The sequence below is a fragment of the Aythya fuligula genome, chromosome 3 (assembly GCF_009819795.1).
Source record: "Aythya fuligula isolate bAytFul2 chromosome 3, bAytFul2.pri, whole genome shotgun sequence".
Lineage (NCBI taxonomy): Eukaryota > Metazoa > Chordata > Aves > Anseriformes > Anatidae > Aythya > Aythya fuligula.
Window position 1 is genome coordinate 43,034,236 of NC_045561.1, and position 25,746 is coordinate 43,059,981.

The 25,746-nt window shown below is 42.3% G+C and overlaps 2 protein-coding genes across 2 annotated transcripts; both read left to right on the forward strand.

Annotated features, from left to right (window-relative positions):
• The first annotated feature begins 265 nt into the window (after positions 1 to 265).
• Positions 266 to 20,425, forward strand: GNPAT (glyceronephosphate O-acyltransferase). Its single transcript, XM_032185034.1, has 16 exons — positions 266 to 331; positions 2,685 to 2,873; positions 4,243 to 4,419; positions 5,874 to 6,003; positions 8,427 to 8,554; positions 9,010 to 9,085; positions 9,667 to 9,818; positions 9,921 to 10,051; positions 10,759 to 10,982; positions 13,265 to 13,510; positions 14,518 to 14,597; positions 16,999 to 17,139; positions 18,015 to 18,114; positions 18,203 to 18,296; positions 19,512 to 19,573; positions 19,948 to 20,425. The coding sequence occupies exons 1-16, from the start codon at positions 278 to 280 to the stop codon at positions 19,989 to 19,991; spliced, it is 2,028 nt and encodes a 675-aa protein (XP_032040925.1). The 5' UTR covers positions 266 to 277; the 3' UTR covers positions 19,992 to 20,425.
• Positions 20,426 to 20,650: 225 nt separating this feature from the next.
• PDCD2 (programmed cell death 2) lies at positions 20,651 to 25,313 on the forward strand. The gene is made up of 6 exons (XM_032185788.1): positions 20,651 to 20,954; positions 21,035 to 21,283; positions 22,298 to 22,489; positions 23,548 to 23,663; positions 24,541 to 24,657; positions 24,916 to 25,313. Exons 1-6 carry the CDS (start codon positions 20,657 to 20,659, stop codon positions 25,093 to 25,095), a joined length of 1,152 nt encoding a protein of 383 aa, XP_032041679.1. The 5' UTR covers positions 20,651 to 20,656; the 3' UTR covers positions 25,096 to 25,313.
• The last annotated feature ends 433 nt before the right edge of the window (positions 25,314 to 25,746 follow it).

The window sequence follows — 25,746 nt, forward strand, 5'->3', positions numbered from 1 at the left end:
CGGAGGCGCCGCGCGGTCGCGGGCGGCTGCCGTCAGCCCTAAGATGGCGCCGCCCATGGCGCGGCTCCTCCGCCCTCCCCCGCGCCCGCCCCAGCCCCAGCCCCAGCCCCAGCGCTGCGGGCAGCCGGGCCGGGAGCGGGGCCGGGACCGGGGCAGGGACCGGGACCGGGGCTCCGCGGGGCCATGGGGGCCGCAGCCGCAGCGGCGGGGTAGGGCGGGCGAGCGGGGTGCGGCGAGGCGCGGTGCTGCTGCTGCTGCTGCTGCTGCTGCTGGCACCATGGCGGCGGCGGCGGTGCCTGGGCGGGCGCGGCGAGGGACGCCCATGTACTCGGTAGGCTGCCCGCGGGGGGCTGCCCGCCTCGCCCCCTCCCCAAACGCTGTGGCGGCCCCTCGGGGGGATTTGGGGATGGCTGCGGGGGCAGGGTGCCTCCTTCGCGTTCCCGTCCCTTCTGGGTGAGGGGGATGGAGGGCAGGGGGGGAGTCCTGGTGTCTGCGGGGATCCCCGATCTCCGTGTCCCCTGGTGCCACACGGGTGCGTCGTGAGTGCTCCCATTTTAGTGTTTTGGAAAATATAGGGAAGGCAGGGGTGTTCCTGGCTCCCACCGCTTTGTTTCTGTCACTGCCGGTGCCCCCATAGCCGCCTGCCCCTCTGGCTTCTTCGCCTGGAGGCTGCCGGGGGGGAGCCCACGCGGGGGAGCGCCTCGGCTGTGGGGCACCAGAGGAGCGAGGCGCTTCTCCCGTCATTAGCTCAGTGCTACCTCAGGCCGGGACACGAAAATAACTACTGCTGCGGGAAGAAACCCGTGGCAGGTCAAATCCAGAAATGTGAAATGGAGACGAGTGGCAGGGAGGTGACTTGGCCTTTGGCCGTGGCCTTGGTGAAGCCCTGCTCAGCGGGGACGCGTCGTGCAACGGCTGTGGCAGCGCAGCGGCTCCTGATGAGGCTGACGATACCGGGGCTGAGTGCTGGGTTTCTTGCTTTTTTGTTGTTTCTTGTGTTTTTATCATGGGGTTGCACGCTGTAGGATTTAAACTTTGGTGATCCCAAGAAATGTTGCTTAAATTTTCTGGGTAATGTCTTGTCTCGTACTGACCTAAGCAGGTGTGTGCTTAGAGCCGACCACTATTTGCTGAGGCTATTTTGAGCTATCTTTTTCACTATTATAAGGCATAAGTGTTTTTTTTTTTTTTTTTTTCTCCTGTTTTATTTTTAATCAGGAGGGTTGATATAAGGTATCAAGGCAACTGATGACTAATACAAACTATTTCCAGCCTCCTTGTCACTTTGTGGCTTGCACGGCTCTTGCAAAATATCAGCCAGGTGAAAACCATGGGAGAAGACAGATTGAAAGCTGTAATACTAAACTTCCACGGTATCTCATGCTGATGAATGGACAGGAACGAGATGTTTGCTCTGTCCTCACTTTAAATGTCAGCTGCTCTCGATAATGTTGCTGATGTGGCTGCGGTCAACCAGCAGTGAAAGCTGACTCCCTCTCCTGAGGCTGAAAACCTGGCTGCTGCTGCTGCTGGGCATTTTGCTTATCTGTTCCTGGATTTCTCCTGTGCGTTTGCTGGCCAGGCTTTCATCTTGAGGCCAGTGAAGGTCACTCTGACAGCCCGTGAAGCAATGTGTTCTCTCCTTCGCTTTAAGGCTGGTTCTGCACAGGTTGTATAGGGGGAGAGAAGGCAAAATGAGTGGAAGGGGTGCCTGTGCTGCCCTTCAAGTTGTGCTGAAGAGGAAGACGCAAGCATTTTTATCTTAGCATCTTCTACTAATAAATGTGCTTAATCATAACCGTTTCCTTTGTGTTGTGCTGAGCCTTGCTTGCCTGATGACTGTTGCTGCTGTTCTGAAGTGTGGAGGAATACGATTTAAAGACTAAGGGGTCATTCACGTGATCTGTGCTGTGAGAGGAGATAATAGGAGACATCTCGCTCCAGCACAGGGGATGCCCACTGACTCAAGGAGAAGAGTTTTGTCACTGAGATTTCTCAGCTAGCTGTGCATGTACTGCTAGCTTTTCTGCTTACTGGTGATGCTGGTCACTCAGGGACTGTGCTCTCTTTATACCATATCACTTTTTGGTCTTCACGTGGCTGGTAATTTTTTTTTTGGTTCTGTTCCTACCTGGCTATGCGTTCTGTACCTTATGTCCAAGCCTGGTGAAAGCTGGCAGCGATCACCGAGATCCCACATCCAACTTAAAGCAGGATTATTTCTGGTGTTGATGATTGTGTTTTTATAATGTCATGCATGTTATTGCATTCATGCAGCTGCAAGAGTAGGGATCAAAGCTGTTTCAGTTAATACCTCTTAATCACGAGGACGCTGGAGGGAAGGCATTTTAGTTTTAAAGCTTAGGTGTTTCCTCAGCCTCTTCCTGTTGGACAGAATTAAGTAATGTCGCATATGGTGATTTGGGGACCTTTGCGGAGGGAAACGGTAGTTTCTTTTGTCTTTGGTTTCTTTTGGTTTTAGTTTCTAATTGCAGCATTGTTCCAAGCAGGCAATATTTGTTCATGCACTCAGAGCATGGAAAGGAGATGTTATAGAAAGGTTAACAAAAAAAAACCAAACACATTACAAAAATTGTGCACACTATTATTTTACTGCTGTAGGCAAGCAGATCACTGAATCTCTCGAGACAGTGTCTCATTCTTTATTTGTATGTTCCCAGCAGAAAGAGCTCACATCAAAGAAAAGGGATGAGTTTGAAGATATCTTGGAGGAAAGGCGATTGTCCAGTGACTTGAGATATGCAATGAAATGTTACACTCCTGTGATCTACAAAGGACTTTCACCTTGCAAGCCAAATGCTATTAAAACTGCTGTTCTGCAGTCAGAGCAAGTTCAGTATGTTATCAAGCAGGTGAGTCTGAACACTGAGCTGTAAGATGAAGTAGATTGAACAGAGCCAAATTTTGTGTGGCAATGGGGGAAAAAAAAGTTATTGCTGCTCTCGTCAAACACCAGAGCTGTAGTTTGAAAGGCACTCTGATAAATCAGTAACTAGGGAGGCACGCTCTTCTGGCAGGAAGAACAAATACTGGTTTACCAAAGAGTTGCCACTAAAGTTGTTGTGTCGTAGTGTTTTTATTTTCTGTATATGATATTTTACATCCAACTTAACCAATGTGCTTAACTTCTTTTTTTTTTCTCCTCTCCTGTCGTTGATACAGAGCAGCATTGAAAAAGATTTTACTTAGTAGTTTTTGTATTTTGAGGACATGTTGTAGCAATTTTATGGGCTAGTGATGTATTTATGAATTAGTCATTGATACATTCTCTAAAATGAGAGTTATATTTTGACAGAAATTTTTCAGACAAGTGTCACGTGGTTAAAGGAGGTTAGTTCTGCCATTGCAATCTAGTTCTCAGCTTTGGACTAGAAATTACTGAAAGTATTTCTGGTCTCTAAACTGAGCTGTGCTGTTTGGGAGGCATTTTCTTTTGTCACTCTTCCTCTTTCTTCCTACTTCATGTGCTGTAAAAGGCACGTTCCTCATTCTATAACAGCAAAAAACCAAACTGTTCAACTAAATATTTATATATTTAGGAGAGAATGTAAATCTCTCCTCCTGTGTAAATAGAAGAGACGACCATTATGTAAGTCCGTTTTAAGAAACTTCAAAAGGGAATGTGTGTAAGAACAGAAAAAAGAACATTGATATGCAAAGCTGGTAGAGACAGCGCTTTGTATGCATTTCAGCTAGCAATTGCAACAGTAATACTCTACAAAGAAAATCAAGCTTGATAGGGCCGATGTTATTCAGCCAAGTCTGAAAATCCAATCCAAATGCACTTCAGAGATTTACTTGAATATCTCTGCAAACATAAGTTTCTTTTTCCTGGATAAAGAAAATTGCACACAGCCTTCTTTAGACCAATAGTCTGTGAAATATTCTTAGAACTGAGCCTGCTCCAAAGATGCTACAGGCTAAAATATTCAGATGGCGTGTTTGGGGGCGGAGGGGGGAGGAAATGTAACTACCCACCCCCCATTGACAGCTAAGCTCACCATGGATTTTGAACAGCTTTAACTTGGCTTTCACTTGCTGGTTGACAAAGAACAGATGCTGTGAGATTAGAATGTCCATATGAATGTCCTGTCCCATAAAATAAAATCTTGCTGGCTAGTGCATTAGTGTTGCCATAATTGTTGTGGCACATTGAACAGTGTGCATGGGCAAGGAGAAAGAAACCACATCTGACTGCTCTTTTGTTTGTTTTCTCTTCAGTTAGCAAAAGAGATGGGAGAATCACCTGATATTATTCAAGAAGAAGCCACAGAAATCCTGGATGAGATGGGTCACAGTATGCAATTAGGAGCTGTCAGATTTTTTGCCTTTACTCTGAGCAAAATATTTAAACAGCTTTTCCAGAGAGTTTGTGTGAATGAAGAAGGAATGCAGAGAGTGAGTACTGCTGAGGAAAAATAAAAAGCTGTAATATTTTCATGCTGGTTGCTTAGGCAAAGACTCCCATCTTCACTTCCACTAAAAAATACAAAAAAAAAAAACAACAAACACCACCACCAACAAAAAAGACTTCACTTGCGTTTATTGCAGCTTTTCTAAATAAAGGAAGGGAAGGACAGATGATATGTAAGTTTTTGAGGCAAACAGTCAGCATCGTTTTTTGTACACTTTTCCAAATGTTTCCTGTGGTAAGATGTTTTGCATAAAACATCTTTCAGCTTTTGCAGAGATTATACAGGCCTTCATTTGGGATACATTTGGCAATGAGGAATATATGATCTGTAAGATTTAAATATAAATATATGTATATATATATTGCTTGTGCCATGTATTTTGATGCTTAGAAGGAATTTGTTTAAAACTTTTTAGTAGGATAAGAGTAATTGTGATCTTGCAGAAGTGAACTGTTCACATTATTTATGTTTGCATTTTTTTCCAGAGGGTTGTCATTAAAGGTAAATAGTTGTCAAAAAGAAGACACAGGTGACTGTCATCCTATCTCTCTTGTTGCTTTTTTTTCACTTCTGTAATTGTTTTGCCAGCTTTTCAGGGATTTGAATTCCTAATTTTTTTAAAAAAAAGTTCTCTGTATGACTAATTTTGGTCAAGTGATTTATGAGATGTAAGATGAGAAACCTTTATTCAACAGTTTTGTTTCGAGAATACTTTGACCTCTTTTCTTTTAGTTTGATTTGCCATTTAAAATGGCAATTAATATAGTACTTTCTTGAAGCAATTTCCATGTGGGTTGGGACATGACAATAGCTACCTGGGCAGTAGATAAATAGAAATGCTGGAACTGTTTCTGGAGGGAAAGAATGGTATGTGGCCAAGAATGTAAAAAGAAAAGGTTAAAGTTTTTTATTGCTTAATTCTATGTGGCTGAGTGGGTTGGCTGTTCTGCCAAACCTTCATACAGCTAAGATCCACGAAACACTGTGTACCTCTGAGGCAGGAGATGCCTGAAGTTTGCCCCAGTCCGGTGGGGATTTGTTGTGCCCTGTCTCATTGCAGGTTGTCACCCCTCTGGAGGAGGGTACAGTCCGTGCCCTGCAAGACTTAACAATGTCAACCCTTACAAGCCCTACTGGGTTTCCCGTTCCCATCAAAAGGGATTTGGATTGTGCTATCATGTAATGAGGTGGCCGTGGCCCTGCCCTTTGAGTCTTGTGGTGCCTCCAAATCACAGGTTGCTATTCTGGTAGCTACTGCTCCAAATTTCCTTTGACTCCATGCTGAAAAAGATATAAAGTATGTGGATAGAGAAACCACCCTCATCAACAAATCAGCTTTTGTTTGTCTGAAGCCACGTGAAGATCTGTATTTGCAAATTTCAACAGTTGTTCCGCAAATATTGGAGCAATATTGTTTGTTCTGGTTTTCTTTTTCAGCTGCAGCATGCCATTCAGGAGTACCCAGTTGTACTGCTGCCCAGTCACCGAAGCTACGTAGACTTTTTGATGCTGTCTTACTTGCTGTACACGTACGACTTGGCTTTGCCTGTCATTGCTGCAGGAATAGGCAAGTATGTTGTTTGAACGGTGTTTTCAGGATTCAGAGTACTGATAGCAACTGGTCTGGTATTTGCTGCTATAAATACTTGTGTTTAATTTCTGTTTCAAATACATTTTGTTAAAAACCCCTTGAGTTAGATGTTTGCAGTGTACGTGCCTCTCCTCTGTGCTGAGTGCCATCAAAAGTGAATTTTTTCATATCAAGTTCAGCCAGAAGCACCTCACCTGCAGACCCAAAGCTGGGCAAAGAGAGGTGTTTGAAGCAGACTCTTCTGTATTACTGTCCTCGCCCAGAAACAAGCAAAAACTTGGCCATGAGCTCCTGTGTACACAGAAGGTTTTGCAATACCTGATACGGTTCTAAGCACAGTCACAGTAGCCAGATACGAAGTGCCAATCGCCTTGTGCTGGTTGGTGGTGTGACCGACTCCCTTGAAAGCATTGGCAGAGCTTCATTATGCCAAGTGCTGAGAGCAGAGCTGGCTGAGAAACAGAACTTTGTCAGAGGGCAAACTGGCAAGATTTTGAACGTAGGTCTAAAGCAGATTAAGCTGGTTTTATTTGTGGGAAGCAGTTATTGAAAACTAACAGTATCTTCTCAGTCAATGTGCTTTTTGAAACTCCTGTTTCTATGGCAGCATTTAACCAAGAAGCCTGATCTTGGAAGTCTGGAGTGTCAACCAAGTCTTCTAAGCAGGCATTCTGGGATCTGGTGCAGTGCTGTGCATGCACAGGCAAGCTAGCAAAGATCTGGGAACCTAGTATTCTCCTCTAGTTTGCTAGATTCTCTCTCTTAAAGACTGGGGAATGAATGAGCTTGGAATAAACAGATAAGGTGCTCCCCCCCATGTCACTTTTGTCAGATGAAAAAATGTTGCAGTGCTTTCGATGGAAAAGTATGTGAAGATGCTGCCATCAGCCTAAACTGCTTTCCATTTTCAGTAGATGATGTTTGATATCAGGAGCTTTGAGGAGCCTCTCACACAAAAGGTGTCACAGATTTTTTAGAACTGTTTTAAGTAAGCACCTGTAATGGTGAGAAGTTGTCTGTATTTTTTTCAGGTCTGTATTATGCTTACCTTTCCTCCCATTAAAAAGAATGGGGGCAGGGGTGATTTATGCCATTTTTGGAACAATTTCACCTAATCTTCATCTGATGCTGTAATACAGATTGGATCAGATGGGAATCTTCCAAGGGTGCAGGCTAGATCTTTACTGTTTTTTCCAGTTGGGAGATTGAGAATACCAGTAAAAAATCAGGGGAAACTGGGAGAATAGGGAAGACAAGATGCTGCTGATATGTGAAGTACGGGTATCCTGCCTTCTGTGTGATGCAGGTTAGCTTCTGGTGAATTAAGAATTTGATGTCTCATAGCTGCCTTTATCAAGGTGCTACAGCTACTTACCTGTCACATATTATTCTGAAGCTGCTCACATGCCAACACAGATATTGGTGTGGTGCTTTGTTAACTTTTGGATTAGACCCACTTTAAGCCTCAGAGCAGTATCTACAGGTACTAGTACAAAAAAGATGTTGCATGTGTGCGTTATTTTAAGTTCTGTAAGTGAAAATACAGTTGTCTGATTGTACACATAACTACAATGTGTTGTTAGAGGTTAACAAGATGTGATACAAGAACTAACTCAAGGTGCTACTAGTTGTGGGTCTCCTGATTGAGGAATAAGTGCCTCTGCTTTGTTAGTTGTCATTTGGTTTCAGGTAGCATACACCTAGATCTGTGGGGATTTGCTGCTATTGCCACCCAGGGTCCTGCAGCCAGTTTCCTTTTATCTATTTTATACAGTGAGTGAATCTCCATCCTCAAATCTTTCATTGATTGAGGTAGCAAGAAGGCTGAAGCAGCAAATAGCTGGCTGCTGTGTAGGCTCATTTTAAATGTTTCATGAATAAATGTAAATGTTTCCGAGTTTTGGCAAGTTAAACACTGGTTATGATTGCTTGAAACTAGGAAATTACCAAAAAATTTAGCTGATTTAGTCTACCATTCCTAAATTGATGAGTCAGGCTCTCAAATGGTATAATGTAACATAATTGGTCAGTTAATTTCCAGGGTTAATTTCTGTGTCTTCCGGGATATGTTCAATGGTAACTGAAGATGAGTGAGACAATGTACTTGAAAAAAAAAAAAAATACATAGTCTTCATTATGACTGAAATCTGGGCATCTAAATTATTGAAACAAATTGCTCTAAGTGAATGCTCTTTCCAAAAATAAAATATAAAACATTGAAAGCATCTTATAACATGACAATCACGTCTTCCGAGTACTTGCAACAGAATCCTTGAAAGAGATCTCCTTTATCCTGGTAATTGAATCACTTTATTACATAAATTGTTTGTTTCTGCTGAAAGATATTAATCAATAAGTTTTGTGTTTGTGGTTTTGTTTTTTGTTGGATTGTTTTTCAGATTTCCTAGGAATGAAAATAGTTGGTGAGCTGCTGCGAAGGGCAGGTGCCTTTTTTATGCGGCGTTCCTTCGGTGGGAACAGGCTCTATTGGGCAGTTTTTGCTGAATACGTAAAAACTATGTTAAGGGTAAGTAAATTACTGAACTCTCAAAGTGTATGCTTAAGAAATACTGTATTGCAGTGATTCATGTTAAACGTGCATGATGTGAGCAGGATATTGAAAGTCTTCATCGTGGTCTGAGGAAATGGATTTTACCTCAGAATTCATGTGTGAAGAGCAAGTTTGCAGTCTCTTCCTGCAGTTCATCAGTGGGTGATAAACAAATTGCTGAGCTTCAGTTTCCTTGGCTCATGCGTCCATATCTCATAACAGACAAAATATTTTTATTAATTTAACTGTATGTTGTGGCAAATACAATAGATGAATATAAGCTTCAAAATGACTGAAGTTAGAGATGCAAGGCTTCCATTAAAAAAAAAAAAAACTGCTTACTTTTTAAGTACTTAAAATTATTTGTGAGCGGTAAAGATGAAATGTTTTTATGTTTCTGACAGGCTTTTTTGTTTGTTTTACTTTTGTAGAATGGTTATGCCCCAATTGAGTTTTTTCTTGAAGGGACAAGAAGCCGCACTGCCAAGACTCTGACTCCAAAGTTTGGTGGGTTTGTCGGACACTTGGAACTTTTTATGATTAATGTTTTCCGTAGTGGTTATGTTATTCTAAAGTTGCTCAGCTAGGAAGGGATGTTGAAGTGGTAGGAAATTGGCAAAGTCTGTCATAGTGGAAAAAAACACTATAGTTTGATTTCCAAGGCCAAATAAAGAAGGGCAGCAATACATGCCTCTTGCACTCTGTTTCTTTCTCTCCCATTGTGTAACTAATTGCATAACTCTTCCCTATTTTCTTTCTGGAAAATAGGCTACCCCGTACCTGCACAGAAGTATTTTGAGCTGTTTGTAAAAGACAAGGGGAATCTTTAGAAAGATGATGATGAGCGAGTGCAAAGAAGTGCTATTGAAAAGAGCACAAACAGCTGTCCAAATGCATTGCTTAAATTTACCTTCTGTTCTAAAGCTTGGACAATGTCTTCTGCTTTTGCTTAGTGAAGAGAGAACAAACATAACATTCACCTATTTACAGTTTCTAAAACTTACTTAACTTTGAAAAAGATATCTTGCAGCTGCTTTTCACTTGAAGACAAGTGTTTCACTTTTTTTTTTTTTTAATCCACTTTGCAGGTCTTCTCAGTATTGTGATGGAACCATTTTTTAAACGTGAAGTCTTTGACACATACCTTGTTCCCATCAGCATCAGCTACGAGAGGATATTAGAAGAATCTCTCTATGCATATGAACTCCTAGGAGTCCCAAAGCCCAAAGAATCTACATCTGTGTGTAAATTCCTTAAGAACAGAATATAGGTGCATACACACCCTGCAGCATACACACCCTGCAGCACTAAAATTTTATTTCTGCTCTTCCCATTTTTTTAGGGGTTGTTAAAGGCCAGAAGGATCCTCAGCGACAATTTTGGTACCATACACATCTACGTTGGCCAGCCGGTGTCACTTAGAACGTTGGCTTCTGGGAGAATCAATCTCTGCCCGTATAACTTGGTTCCCAGGTACCAGATCTTTCCATGACTTATGCACAGGAAAAACATTTGTTTACATGTAGTCCTCACCAATGTAAAAATAATTAAGAAGTTTTTTTTTTTTTTTTTTTTTTTTTTTTTTTTTTTTTTTTAACTTTGGTTTCAATTTCTCTCCTCTGCCCTCCATTTGACTACTGAAGATGTTTTGTCTGCACTCATAGCTATCATGTTTGTGACTGGCTGTTTCTGAAATAGGTTGTTACTTCCATTGCTCTGTTCTCGGTTGAGAAGGTGCCATTTTAAAAGTTCATGATGGTGTATGAGTCTGGCAAAACTTTATTTTCTGAGAATGCAGTGGTTTTGTTACTTTAAAAATCTACTTTCTTTCCCTTCTTGTTTTATTACTACAAACAGTTTTGTGATTGTGTACCAAGAAGCTTCAGCTATGGATAGAATTGGGTGGATTTGCAATTTGTTATATAAAATTATAATGCTTTTGAATGTTTTTCAGGATAGCAAGTGTATAGCATCAATACAGAGTTCTGTTTCAAATATTTTTGTGAATCTACTGATGTTTTTCTCTGTACTACATAGTGCATAGGTAGAATTACCCTCCAGATGTTAGGTGCTGGAAAGTAGTTATGGATCTTGGAGCAATACAGAAGAAATCTGTAATATAAATCATACTCTTCCCTGTTTTGGAGCTTTTTAACCTTGAACTGCATGGTTCTTTTCAGACATCTTCCACAGAAGCCTTCTGAGGATATCCAAGAATTTGTCAGTGATGTGGCGTATAAAATGGAGCTCCTGCAAATCGAAAACATGGTTTTGAGCCCGTGGGTGCTAGTTGCTGCCGTCCTGCTCCAGAATTTGCCAGCTATGGATTTTGAACTTCTAATAGAAAAGACGCTGTGGCTGAAAGGCTTAACGCAGACTTTTGGAGGTTTCGTTGAATGGCCTGGTATGCACAGAATGTGTTATTTCTATTTCTTTTTTTGTTTGTTTGTTTGTTTATGAAGGATACATTATTTTTATGTGGAAGCAGTGTATAGTGACAATGTTACAGATTTGTTTTCATGGGTGCTGAGTCATAAATGGATTTCAGGATATGCCAAAAATGATGCTAAAATAGAAAGGGTTTTGCCCTAGGGCTATAGAAGATGCTACTCTGAAAAACAGTTATTTCCTGAAGCGTGTAATGAGCGAGAAATTATAGACTGTTTTATAACGTCTTTCTGAAGGTGGTCTTAAGTCCTAGGCAATTAATTACCAAGTCTGCAACAGTACCTCAGTAAAATGCTACATTTATTGCTTGATATTGGCTATGAGTTGGTACTGTGGTAAAGAACTAGCCTAAACAAATGTGTGAAATAAATAAAACCAAAGCTATAATCTGACTATTTATTTTTAAATTTGACTTCACCCTTTTGGGGATGCAGTGATGACTTTTGAGGTAGTGGCTTCTGTGTTTTTACATTATACGCACACATACATAAATATATATATATATATATTTGTGGAAAGGTTGATTCTTCTTCCTCTTCTGAACACTTGTTTTAAGCATCTCTCTTTGAGCCAAGCTGACACAGGTAATTTGTTTTGGAGCCTCACGACATAAGTGGATAAGCTGGCAAAGAAAAATAGTGTGTGGTGCAAATACCTTTTCACTGTAGGTATATTTAAACTACGGATCTTCGCTTTTGTACTTGTGTGTAATCAAGGATCACTCTCAGTATTGCAAAAGAGAAATATGAGCAGGCCACAGTTAGAACAGAGCTCTCATTTCTGGAAAAATATCATTTCTCCTTTCAGGTATCTTCACTGTAGTAAATATGGACGCAGTCTGCTCCTGCCAGACTGTGAAAGGAAAAATGTTGTGGTGTTTAACATCATTTAGAATCTTACTGCTTAGTAAACTGAAGAATATACTGCATTTGGGTTTGCTTTCTTAGTAATTTTGTTTTCTTAGTAAAAATGAATAAACTTTTGCTTTAGTTGCAGAGAATGGAAAATAGGCAAGGTATTGAGGTGGAGGAAAAGATTTTGTTTGAGTGTGTTGGCCTTGCACTAGGTGTCATTTGCATAGAAACAGAGTTGTTTGTTCGTTTGGTTTGAGTTATCAATAATTTGAAAGAATAAATAATTTTAAAGGTTAGTTTGGAGACGTCACCATGTCAGCAGCTACGTGCATCCTGTCTGTGCTGTTTCTCCTGCTACCGTGCTGGTTGGTGGTTATAGGCAGAACATTGGCTTAGGTTATAGAAATTTTATGTTAAAAACAGGAACTGAAAAATGGCCCTCTCTCAGTTATTATTACACTGAGAAACTTGTGAAAACATTGCCAAAGCTGGAATACAGTAGGCTGAAGGAGCAAATAAGATGCAAGGAGGTTCTATGTGAAAGCTAGTGTAAAGGGAAAATATGTTTTTGTTTTCCAGTCAAAGTCTGGATTGATTTGATATGCTTGTGTTGCTCTGGTCATGTAAATGGTATTTTCATGTTCAGTTAAGTTTTTGTTGCTTCTTTCCTTGCTTGCTTAGTGGTTCACAATGTAGGGAATTTTGGTAGGGTTTAAAGCCTAAGATATTCTAAAAAGATGACTGTATTTTAAGACTTGAGGTGCTGTTCTTTATCTGCTTAAAGTTCTTTGAAGGACTAATATAAAAAAATATAAAAAATAACAAACCCTAAACCCACCCAGTTCCTTGCTTTAGAGTTTTTAAAAGGATTTTAATGTAACAAAAGTATACTTGGGTTTAAGTGCAAGCTGTTTTCTTTTTGAGCAGGTACATTATGCAATGACCCCTCAGTTAGGATTTTTTTAAACTTAATTATGATGAGGGATTCCTTGTTTCTGAGAGTTGAAGAAAAACATTTTAAAGACTTGTGCATCTGATTCGAAGATTACAGTGTCAGGAATTCCTAAGCCAAAGTGTTTCCTTAACGATGACTGTTTCCATCAAATAGTTCTAGCCTCTTTTATTTGGAGGCACAGAATCTTTGTTCCAGAGACAAAGAAATTACTTGTTGCTGTTAGCAAGTGGAAGAATTTGACAGAAATGTCTGAAATTTGTTCTCTCTGTTGTATACAATGCCTGGGCTGAGAACATTTTTCTAACTGAATGTTCGATGCAATTATTGGTCCTAAAAATAAATCTGGATGAAATACTAGCATACTTCAGACAGTGTCAACAGAGACATATTCTCTTTTGCATCTTCCTGAGTCTTGTGTTTTCTTGCTAGATAATCTTTGTGCCAAAAAAGCAGTTACGTCTGCCCTCGCCCTGCATTCCAACATTGCTTGCCTCGTCAACGGCCATGTGGTCCTTAATGACAAAGGAGAGGAAGATGGAGCTGTAGGGGAAATTGTCTTCAAGCGAGCTCTGGCCATCCTCATGTGTGGTAACTACAGAAACCAGTTGCTGAATGTTTTTGTGCGTCCCTCTCTGGTGGCACTCGCCTTGCAAATGACACGCAGCTTCAGGAAAGGTACGTTTGGGTAGCTCGGGGAGCCCACTGTCATGTCAAGCTTTGCTCCCTGTCATGTCCTCAGTGAGAGGAGCAGGAGATTCCTGTGATTGATAGTGGGAACTACTTAACAGCTTTGTGCCAGGACTCTAAATAAGGTCCTGTGGCATAAATCGGGTGTGTTGGGAGGGGACTTTTTTTTTTTTTTTTTTTTTTTTTTGCCATTTTTGTTTACCCCTTGATACTTTCAAAGTATCAAGGCATATTCTGGTGAGACAGCAGGCACGAGGTGATTCCAGTTCTTATTTACACTGTTCTACAGTCCAGAAGTAGTTGAGTGTAGAAGAACATATTTGGGAGTGCTTAGGTTGCTTCCCTTGTGGTATACATTATGAAACTGCCAGAGGGTGAAATGGCCCTGAAAGTGGCAAAAATCACTTATTGTATTTCAGCTGTTAAATAAAAGCATGCTAGGAAGTGTCTCCTGTCTCTATAGTGCAGCTTTCTTTCATGGCAGTGTAAAATAAACTACAACTGTTAAGTTTATTGTTTTGTTGGCATTTAGCAGACCTGCTTTTTAGGTTACATACTACACTCAGTTCACATTCACACACAGTGCAGCCAGTTCTCAGCCTTTGTTCTCTTCCCAGTGCTGATCCTGAAGTGTTTCAGTGCTTTCCAATACTTGGATCGTTAAGTAAAACTTCAAAATATATACCTTGGTTTTGTGCAGCATCTGACAGTATGGTATTTAATGTATGTTCTTAGAAGCTACAGTCCCCTGTTTTTGCCTTTGGTAAAATCTGAACCAAGTACTTCGACTACTTCCTGTTTTAATGTGGTGATTTCTGTTGTATATGTACTCATGGTTTTAATGTCAAGTTCAAATTTTATTTGAGGTAGATATTCTCTCTCAGGAATAATAATAGAGAGTAAATATTTTCTCTGAAATAAGGAGTTAATGGCTTTTCAATGGCATCCTTTTAAATTATGTTTTTTAAAACAACACTGTACAATATTTTTTTCAGAGGAAGTCTACAGCTGCTTCAGCATCTTGAGAGATGTGTTCTCTGATGAGTTCATCTTCTTTCCTGGTATTTCATTGAAGGTAAAAACATCCTTTATACAAAAATACTGATTGTCCATAGCACAGCCAGTTAAAATAGCATCTGATTTTGGGGCTCTGCTTAACACATGCCTTGTGATAAATACCTACAGAGATATCAGCTTAATCGGTAAGTGGGAGGGAGAACTTAAAAGAGGGTCAGAGTGGAGGTAGTCATTAGGTTAGTTGCAAAACATTGTGTGAATCCACAAGGTTGCATATGCAGTCTTTTTTTTAATTCCTCCACTGTGTTTTTTTAAAAAAAACAAAAAACAAAAACAAACAAACAAACAAAAAAAAAAAAACAAAAACCAAAAAACTGAAACTTCCTGAACTATTGAAGTGAGCTGTAGCAGAAGTTTGGCTTTTTTATAAAAAACTACCAATCTTCTAGAATGGATATAAAAATTAGTAGAGCAGTCTTTTTTTTTTCTTTATAATGAAGTGTAAATACTGTCCTGTTCCTTTGCGGTTATGAAAGAGACTTTAGGCTATGAAGAAAGTGTTAATGTAGGTCTAATTGTCTAATTGGACTCTTTCACAGAGTGGGTATGTTCTGTCAGCACAGAAGCAAAAGAGGAGTTTTCATTGAGGTTATAGCAGGGTCATTTTTCCTTAAAGCTCTTGCAGGCTGTGTAGCAGAGGGGGCACTGCTGCTCTTTCAGAAAGTTAAGCTATGGGTCCTATACTAATTACTGATCAACCATTGTATGTCCTTGTTATCCTTGACAAATAGAGTATGCAGTTCTAAATTTAAGTCCTTATTGTCTTCTGCTTGATTATAGTCCTTCTAGTGCAGCTGTGATCGGCTGCTTTGTGTAGCGCGATACGTGTGGTCTGTGCTGCTGGGGCTGCTGCAGCACTGTGCCAACACCCAGCGCTGTGTGTGTTAGAGCACATCTCCCTACCGCCTCTCCTCCAGTGCTGTATCTACCTCTGCAGCATTTATACAGCAGCTGGTGTTCCTCTTACACCTTGAAATCTGAATATTACGGTGCATATGTACACTTTTTTCTAGTATATAGTGTTAATGGCTTTGAGCCCTTTTAGATTTTTATTACTGGCAGTGTCTCGTGTAGATTCCGATATTACACTATGAGCACTAAGAAGGAAGTACTTAGAGTAAAGCCTGGTTTAAACCTCTGCAGATGAAATCTTACAGAGCTAGGAAGGTACAGCCTGTGAAGGTTTTTGAAGTGAAAGCCTTACTAATTGCACAACGGTGTCCCTAGCAGAGTCTTAGGGAAGCTTGAGTTGCATTGTATTTGCCTGAAAGCAGCTTCCCCTCATTCCACCCGCCTTCCCATATCAGCATTACTGAGACAAAGCCGGTATTGTTCGTGCGTGCTGCCTTGTTACAGCACTCAGTGTGTCTGCACGCTCTCCGAAAACAGCTGGACACAGAAAAGATGTGAAAACTGCAGGCAGTACTTTGATCCCTGCAGGACACGCTGTGTCAGTTTGTACACGTCCTGCAGGGTTGGACCTGGCTCTGGTCCAGCCAGCTTGAAAAGCAGGTGAGCACAAATTTATTAGTGAAAACTGGTTTGACGTCATACCCAATACAAACTGTAAGTCCAGGTGCAGTTTTTATTTGGGTTTAAAACAGCTTAAATGTGATTTTTGTTAAATGTTAAGGCCAAATATCTAATAGCGATATTTAATTGTGATCTTTCCTGCATTTAAAAAAAAAAAAAAAAGAAGGTAATTTACGTAAGAATATTCAGGATGCATGACTATATTAAAATCTCAGCAAGACACCCCTCTGGTCATCCATGTGTCTATCATGTCCACTCCCTCCGCCTTCTTGTCCTCTGGTAACGGAAGGAAAATAATTTTGTCACTGACATTTCCACAGTCTGTATCTTTTGGCCATTGTGTTGCCCTTTTTTTGTAGACAGCAGGTCAGTGAACTGTGTTATCGTTTATTGCTAACAGCATGCATGAGATAAAAGAAAGCCCTGACTTAAAAAAAAATAATAAATAAAATTAAATTAAAAATTAAAAAAATCCACCACCATCACCAAACAAACAAAACAAACAAACAAAAAATCCTTAAAATAGACAACTTGTCTGTATTCCGACAGAATCCAAGGGAATACAAGCTGGCTGTTACAATAGCAACCACAGCCTCTTTCTAAGGTCCTAGGCTTGTTGTACTTCCAGATTTGCTCTAAGATTGTGTTCCCACTGCCTTTTTAGAAGGGTGTTTCTGGTATATAGGAAAATTTTGGTTCGTGCTTCCAGAGAACCAAAGTGAGAAATGGAAGAAGTGTCATGTTGTGTGTTTTTTGTTGTGGTTTTGTTTTGATTTATTTTTTGTGTTTGGTTCGTTGATTTTGTGGGAAAAAGTCTCTGCACTTGCTGTAGATGTTAACATTTCAGTTGCGGTTCTCTCTCCCAGGATTTTGAGGAAGGATGTTTTCTACTCACAAAATGTGACGCGATTCAAACAACTCAACAGGAAATCTACCTTACTGACAAAGGAAGTGTTATAGTATCTTTCTTGTCAGCTATGTTCAGACCTTTCGTGGAAGGTTATCAGGTAGGCTGTTTTCCAAAAATTATCTTTTTTATCCTGTGTTTTATACGAAAAGTAGTAGAGCAGTGATAGTTCTGCAGTACAAGGAGCGACTGTTTCCATGGCTGGAGAATGGAAGAGTTGAGAAATAGCAGTAGCAGGTATCTTAACATCACCTTCCCTCCAGGAACCTGATTTCAACTTTTGGCTCGGATTTCTCAGAATGACTAAAGTAGTAAGCTGCTTTGTAACCTGACGAGCTATTGTGGGTATACAAGCTGCACAGGGAGTATGCTGCTGGCAGGCTCCCTTGCTCTTTCATAGAGGAAATCTTGCTTAATTCATTTTGTGTCCCATATCTGGTAGGATTGTGTGTGTGTTTGTTGTTTTTTTTTTCCCCCAAAGGTTTTAATACGGCTAAACACTTACAATCCTGTAATATATAACCTGCACAAAAATAGGAGGCTAAAATCTCTATGTCCGCATAACATTGGTGGGAATGTAGATGTTTGAACCTAGTAGATGAGGGAACCGTTAATGATCTGGTGTGTGACTTAGGCTGGTCTGTACTGATTTGCCTGATTTTATTCCGATCTGTAAAAACAGATAGTGCTTTAATAGAATTATACTGGGTTTGATTGCAAGAACAGAAATGTTAAATTGATGTCTAAGGTAACCATTCCAGTAATGTATGCTGAGTCTTTTAATATTAAGATTCTGATGCACGCTAAACAGTAATAAATTTTTCAGGTGTGCTATTTAATGATACCTTTTGATTTCCTCCCCTATCTTTTCAAAGTGTAATAACGTTACTTCCTTTTGGGGACATCTTTGTAACTAATAACAAATTGATAATCACAAGGAAAGAAGTGCTGATGTTTATTTTCTTGTAATGTTAGTTAATTTTCAGATACCTATCAAAGGAAACAAGAGAAGCCTTTACGGAGAAGCAATTTGTACCTGGAGTCCGCAACTTTGTTTTTCAGCTTCTTGAAAAGGGTGCGTACAGCTGTCATGCAACATGATTTTACGAGCTTAATCTGTTAATGAACAGTGGTAAAACTTTTGTTTTTTCTGCTTTCTGTAGGGAATACACAGTGTTATGAAGCGCTGTCTTCTGACATGCAGAAAAACGCCTTAGCAGCTCTTGTGCAAATGGGTGCAGTGAAGAAGAAGAAAATGTAAGTAACATTGGCTTTTTGGTGTATAAAAGACAATGTGGGGTTTTACTGGAAATTCTTAATGACTGATCTATTAGCATTAAGCAGTACAGCACACACCTGATCACCTGAGCATCAGTCAACTGAAGGTTAATTTGGATTTACCTGAGTTGTGGTGAAGACCCAGGTAGTTGCTTTCTGTTCGCATTGTGGAAGCAGAGTGGAACCCCTCAGAGTGAAAACAGTCCCGCGGGACCCAGCAACAGAATTCAATAACTCACTACTGGGCTTCTTCTGACTCCCTTTTCTAAACCTTTTGGTTTTCAAAATCTTTACCAGGGCTTTGATAAGCAAATAGAACAGCCCTGCTTATTCTGTGTGTTACAGTAAGCCTCATCAGGCAATGTAAGCAATAATCAGGAATACTAATACTTTTTTGTGTTTTGGCACTGAAGTCTCAAATCAACTCCAATGAAAGCTTAGACATTAAAGTTACTTAACACTGTTCCCCAGACTAATATTAAACAACAGCTACATCTATGCTTATACAGAAACATGGTTACGTATACTTCATGTTATCAGATTAATTTGTGTTGAGGTGGTACTTCTTATATTTAAAATTATAACCATAGAAGACCCTGCTACAAGTCCCCACATTGTCTTGACTGTTTTATAGAACAGTGTTGGCAGCTGATGACCTAATTTTTTTTTTCTTATTTGTCTGTCGAGGAAATGAATTGGTTAAGGTTTGTATTGCTCTTGGAAAGCGCACAAAGTGCTGTTGTTGTATGTCCCCCTGCTATGTCATTATGCTAACTAAATGTCTGTAGCTGAATTCCCCTTTCAAGTAAATGGAATAAATCAAGTGCAACAGATTTTGAGATCAGCAGAAGGTTTGATTCAGTTTCAGTGACACAGTCTTGAAAATTGTACCACTGAAAACAAACAAACAAATGTTCTCTTCTTGTGGTTATCCCCAATAAAAAAACGAGGGAATACAGACACAGGGGGTGTAAATGAGAGGAAAGATAAACCCTAACAATCCTTGAATACACTTGTGTTTAAAAGTCTGCTGTGACCTAAAAATTGGTAAGTACGCTGGTAGGATGAAGAATGTGATGACATTATGAAAATGTTTCATTCAGATTATTTGTGTAGAAATAACTGAAATAAGAGATATCCATTGAAGTAACAATTTTGTGTTTGTTTGTTTGTTTTGTTTTGTTTTAACTGTAGGTCCAATGGATTCACTTACAATGTAAATCAAGAGGCTGTTAATAAAATCCTGGATGTGTTTGGTGAGTGTCTTGAGCGGTCTCTAGTTCATTTGAAGAGAACTTCTGAAGTTACAAAGGAGTTTGGTTGTGAGGCATTGGAAGGGGCTGCCCAGGGAAGTGGTGGAGTCACCATCCCTGGGTGTCTTTAAAAGACGTTTAGATGTAGAGCTTAGGGATATGGTTTAGTGGGGACTGTTAGTGTTAGGTCAGAGGTTGGACTCGGTGACCTCGGAGGTCTCTTCCAACCTAGGTGATTCTGTGATTGTGTGAGTTTGGACAACGAAGATATGTTAGACCTAGTGTTTTTTCCTAATAGTTCCTCATATAAACCAAAAGGTAATTTAATAGAGCACTTGCAAGTAAGTGATTTTTTTTTTTCTTCTTCTTTTTGTCAGATGCCAGGATACCTGTACAGAAGCCTGTGGCTGCAAGACTTTAAGTGGTTTTTGATGCTGTGACTGGACGTGAGTACCTGCTGGGGGCACAGACCACTGCCGGAGCGGAGCGGGGACGGCAGCAGACCAAGCTCACGCCTTGTCCGTCTGTCTGGACGTTGTCAGCGTGCGAGGCAGAAGCAGGCACCGAGGCTGTGGAAGGGTGGTCTTCACCTGGGGTACTTCCCCTAACCACTTAGAGACTGCTGCCGCCGCTGGCTAGAGTTGTATTTGTATACTCACCTGTGGTTTGCTTTGTAAAATGGATTAAACTTTTTTTTTTTTTTTTTTTTTGGATACCTATTTAAAGAGAAGCGCACAGTAACGCCTACTTAAAATACATTTTTTAGACTGGTAACGAGCCACCTGGTCGGTCTCAAAGATTTCCCTGGCGAAGCTGTAACGGGGGGCACCGACGGCTGCGCATTAAAACGAGCGTCCAGACAAACGCCTTGCCGGCTGCCTGTGTGCGGGACGAGGCCCGGGGGGCGAAACCCTTGCGGGGGGGGAGCTGCGGGTTTCAACCACGGCTGGGCCGCCTCACGGCCGTTGCGTTGCGTTGCGTTGCCGAGCGGGGCCGCTGGGGGCTCGCTGCGCTGAGGCGGCGGGGCGGAGCCGTTGGCGGGCGGCCGTTGGGCGGCGCTGAGGGGCGCTCCGCCTGGCCGCGGCGATGGCGGGCGGCGTGGAGCTGGGCTTCGCGGCGGCGGCCGGCCCGGAGGACGCGTGGCGGCTGCGCAGCGCCTACTTCCCCAGCAAGCTGGGCGGGCGGCCGGCCTGGCTGGGCGAGGACGGGCTGCCGGGCCTCGGCGCCCTGCGCTGCGCCCGCTGCCAGCAGCCCCGCGCCTTCCTGCTGCAGCTCTACGCGCCGCTGCCCGGCCGCCGCGACGCCTTCCACCGCAGCCTCTTCGTCTTCGCCTGCCGCGGCGCCGCCTGCTACCGCCTGCCCGGCCCCGGCGGGCCGCTCTGCGGTGAGCACGGGGGGTGGTGGCGGCGCGGGGGGCGCCCCGCTGCCCGGCCCGGCCCCGCTGAGCGCCGCCTCTCCCCGCAGTGTTCCGGAGCCAGCTGCCGCGGCGGAACCGCTTCTACCCCGAGGAGCCGCCCCCCGAGGATCCCCCGCCGGGCCCCGTGGCTCCTCCCGGGCGGCTCCGCAGCGGCGCCCGCCTGTGCCGCGTCTGCGGCTGCCTCGGGCCCCGCGCCTGCGGCCGCTGCCACCGCGCCGCCTACTGCGGGACCGAGCACCAGGCGCTGGACTGGCGCCGCGGGCACCGCCGCACCTGCGGGCAGGCCGGGGATGCAGGTGGGTCCCCAGCGGGCCCCCAGCCGGGCTGGCTGTGAGAGGCCGCTGGGGTAGCGCTGGTGGAGGGCTGCGAATGGCTGTGCTGGTAGGGGCTGGCTGCAGGATGGAGGAGTGTGGGGAACAACGCTGTTGTTCCTGACACGCTGCTTGTGCCCTCTGCGGGTTGCCTTTAAAATGCCTTCGTAAAGGAGCACACGAGGTGATGACTAAAACGACACTGTGCAGGTCAGTAGAAAAAAAGTACTTCAGATTTGTTTTAGAAGACAGCCTTTTCTTATGCCAGCCCTTCCCTCTCACCCTGACGTCTCATTCACACTTCTGGGATGTTCCAAGGAGAAGTACAGAGTGTTTAAAGTATTTGGTAGTGCGATGTAACTTGGTGAGCGTGTGCTGTGTCTCTGTTCAGGCATTGAGCTAGTCCCTCCAACCGGGGCTGCAGGAAGTGGAAGCAAGCAGTAAGTAAAAGAAAGTGATTCATGCAAATCAAGTTATGGGTCAGGCTTTTGAGTCATGTAACTGGAACAGGAACAGTGAGAATATGAAACATAACAGAACACAACTAGTACCATCGTTACAGAAGGCATCGTCGATGCATCTGTGGAAACTTTGGCTCCTCAAAATATGCAGTGGGCAAATATGAGGAATGGTGTGGCCTCAGGGTACCCAGTACAGACTTGACTTGTGTGCATATGCTGCTTAGAATGGGATATGCACAGAGGTGTCAAACTGCAGTTCTTTGGGATTTTTTTAAATGCAGCTGCTAAGACTGTCTGTCTTCCGTGTCATGTGGAGTTACAAAGGCTCAGAGCAATGCATCATTTACTGTAGGTTTTCTACTCTTGTTAGAATTTTTCTTATTTTTGTATCAGATTTAACAATGATGTAGGTTTGTATTTTTTTCACCGTTGCCATGTTTGGGCTGTATTTTTGCTACGCAGCTTGCTGTGGATACTTTTGGTGAGAAGAGCGTGAAATATGAATTGGCGTTGTGAAGTGATGTTTTCTGCTTTGCAGATAACTCGGAGAATGCGACGACAGCTCCAGGCGAGGACAAATTCCTGTTCCCAGAATATGAGATTTTGATAGAACCCGAGGAACCAGAATTTCCTGCTGACAGCAGTGCCGATCCTGATGATGACAAAGGAGCTGCAGGTACATCAAAGGAAGCAGAAGAACAGGAGGAACACAGAGTTAGTAGCAGCACAGGTAAGAAACATGACACTGCAATTCTTAACGAAGCCTGTATTACCTCTTTAAAATACCACATGCTGTTATTTTTAAGTGTTCCATCTAAGCTACTGGTGACAAAAAGCTGTAGTCAGTAGCGGTGCAGGCTTTTTGTATACATCCTATATTAATTAAGTGTGTTTATGGGAGAGACTCACTGGGCCCCAGCCCTGGGAGTTGTTAGAGCAGCTGCTGCAGATAGCTAGGAGCATACTGTGCCCTTGTGTGCTTTGCTCAAGTACGTTAAAACTCGAGTGAGATGAGCAGGGTCCTGAGCATCTGCTTCTTTCTGGACACTGCGGGAAGCAGGAGACTGGGTTAGAGGCTCTCGGTTTAGCTTGTTTTAATACATGGAAAATGCATGCTGAACCTCGTTGTCTTTACCAGAAGGAAACTGTCCTGAGGTTATTTTCGTTGTCCTTGAATTCAGAACTTGAAGTGCAGGCCCTTTCTCCACAAAATTAATGTGTTTGCAGTCACCGCACAGGCTTTGCACACAGCCAAGGTTTGCGGTTACAGGGGAAAGCTGCTGGGTTCCCAGCTGGCCCTAAAGCTGGCTGGAGGCTGCTCGATGCTCCGCATTGATGTGAAGGTGGGAGGGCTGTGGCAGGAGTGCAGCAGACGCCCGCCTCAGTGATAGAAACTGGAAGTGTGTCCTGTGTGCAGCATGGGCGGCCTTTTCCAGATGTCACATGCTGAAGGCTTAGCGCTTAGCGATCCCTGCTGGAAGCCATAAACGTTGGTAGATGACCTCCTTCTCTTTCTAATGTGCAATTACTCATGTCTATGGTTAAAATGCTACTAAAACTAATAAACGGATATGTGCCAGGATCTTAGGTGTCACAAATTAAAAAACGTGTCTTAGAGTGATGTACACTGGGAATGGCTGCGAACAAAATACACTTACAGATGCAACATTGTTTTAAATTTTTGGCTGTCTTGCATTAACCTGTAATGTTTGTGGGTTGTGTTTGTTTGTTTGTTTGCTTTTTTTTTTTTTTTTTTTTTTTTTTTTTTTTTTTTTTTTTCTTGCTTAGGTGAAGGGAGTCAGTCCTTAGATGAAGAAACACTGGAAGCAATGGCAAAACATGAGACTGAAGACGACAAGATTTTCCGCATGTTTAAAGAGCGAATAGCTGCTGAACCAGAGCAGGTCAGAATATAGGTATATGGGGCATACATAGAACTTGCAGATTCTGGCACAGCATTGTTCTCCACCTGTTTCACTTCCATGTCTGTGATTATAAATGGTGATGGAAATGCCTCCTCATTCTCTAAACACTTTAACATAGGCTAATCTTCTGTAGGGGCCAGATCATATAAAACATGCAACTATTTAAAACAAAAACACGGTTCCTGGTTCCATGCAAAGGAAACACATGAAAGGAAATCCATGAAAGCAGAGGAGAAAGCAGCAAGTCTCTCTGTTTTTCAGCTTGTAGCTCAGGCATTAGGGTGAGCGTCTAAGAAGTAGGAGACCTTGAGTCTGTTTTCTCCTTGCTTGGGGTAGGTGCATCATCTCCATGCATAAGTGCCCTCTTGCTGATAAGGCCTGATTAGCTATGTAAGTATTTAGATAGTAATAGAATAAAAAAGAATACAAATGTCTGAAAATACTTAAATCTTGGACAGTAGGACTATCCCCTTGTGTTTAGACTCAAAACTGCAAACAGAAAGAGCTGTGCTGCATCCCTGATGTCTCTGTACGCTTCTGTGTACTCATCTATCAGTCCTCTCTGCCTCCATCTCAAAGCTAAAATACCTGTCTAACATTTATGGGTCCCTTAATTTGAGAAATACACACTACAGTGATCTAGGGATAAATTGCAAAGAAGGCTACGTGAATACTTACACAAGTTTTCTTAACCAGCTGAGTCCATGCAAAGAACAGTTTTGTTTAGAATTCTGCATTTGCTGCTGATTGACTTGTTTCTACACCCATCTTACACCTTTGTCTATGTCAGTAACCACTCATTTTATAACCAGCTGAGAAGGCAGTCTTGATCACTTAACCTTCTGCTTAATTCTAGATCATTAGATACTGCAGAGGAGGAGAAGGCCCAATCTGGGTATCAAGGGAAAATATCCCCAAAGAACAAGATATCCCAAATTGTGCATGTGGTGCCAAAAGAGTATTTGAATTCCAGGTATGTAAATTCATTTAAAGGTAATGCAGGTAATATAGTTCAGGCTTAACGGGTCTAATTGTGTAGGCATTGACTTATGCTTAGAGCAAAGGAGTTGAAGTTGGTACTAAATAATGATGCCAATTTGTACAGAGCCCGTATTTACTATTGCAATTACTTTTCCATATAGGATTTTCCAATTTAAAAAGTGTGTTTCCATAGAGAGAGAGAGTAAAGAGCGGTTGTGGGCTACCTCTAACCCCTTTTTTTCCCCTGAAGATTATGCCACAGATCCTGAACCACCTCCAGGTTGACAGCCTTGGAGAGAGCATTGACTGGGGAACGCTGGTGGTGTACACGTGTGCTGAGAACTGCGGGGATGAAAACGAGTACGTTGAGGAGTTCATATGGAAACAAGACTTCTCCACATCCTCTATTAAATTTCCATCAAGTTCCTAAGTTGCATCTAAATGTTATGTTTTCCTTGTTTAGTGCATCTGTGCATTTTGCAAGTAGGTAACTGAACTAACATCAGTGACACCTGTCTATCCTGTAACAATACAACTACTAGGAGACTGTGACAGCCTCTTTATGGTGCTCCAGAGGAGCAACTTCAACAAGCCAGATGCAATTATTAATTGAATTTTGGTTCAAATCTCAGTTCTGAATGTTTAAATAAAGCTGAGATGTTTTTGGACTGGTAAGCGTCTTTTGTTGGTGGCTGAACTTTAAGAACTTAAGATGATTGTCTGCCAGGGTTTTCTTTGGGCTTCTCAAAAATGAATTCACAGAGAAAAGCAGACTGCAGTAAGATGCTCCGCAGGCATACAGCAGTCATAGCGAAGGTGAAACTGCTCAACCACTCAACGTGCAGCCTAAAGCAACAGTTGCTACACATCGTAATTCTTGGTAATTCAGTTTGACTTAAAAACATTAGCAGAATGCAGAAATAGTTCAACTCTGTCTGATGCAGAAGCAGCTTAGATGTATTCTGGGATGGCTGGCTTTGCCTGTCTGCTACCTACTGTTTGTGGTGGCTGATTCTCACTCTGAACCGTACCTTAGCACTGCTGCCTTGGTTGAGGCTTAAAACAAGTGCCTCCTGTGGGA

Coding starts and splice junctions, on each gene's coding strand:
- GNPAT (XM_032185034.1), top strand. CDS start 278: ATGGCGGCGGCGGCGGTGCCTGGGCGGGCGCGGCGAGGGACGCCCATG. Junction 6,004..8,426: donor TGTCATTGCTGCAGGAATAG/GCAAGTATGTTG, acceptor ATTGTTTTTCAG/ATTTCCTAGGAATGAAAATA. Junction 9,086..9,666: donor GACTCTGACTCCAAAGTTTG/GTGGGTTTGTCG, acceptor TCCACTTTGCAG/GTCTTCTCAGTATTGTGATG.
- PDCD2 (XM_032185788.1), top strand. CDS start 20,657: ATGGCGGGCGGCGTGGAGCTGGGCTTCGCGGCGGCGGCCGGCCCGGAG. Junction 20,955..21,034: donor CCCCGGCGGGCCGCTCTGCG/GTGAGCACGGGG, acceptor CTCTCCCCGCAG/TGTTCCGGAGCCAGCTGCCG. Junction 22,490..23,547: donor CAGAGTTAGTAGCAGCACAG/GTAAGAAACATG, acceptor TTTCTTGCTTAG/GTGAAGGGAGTCAGTCCTTA.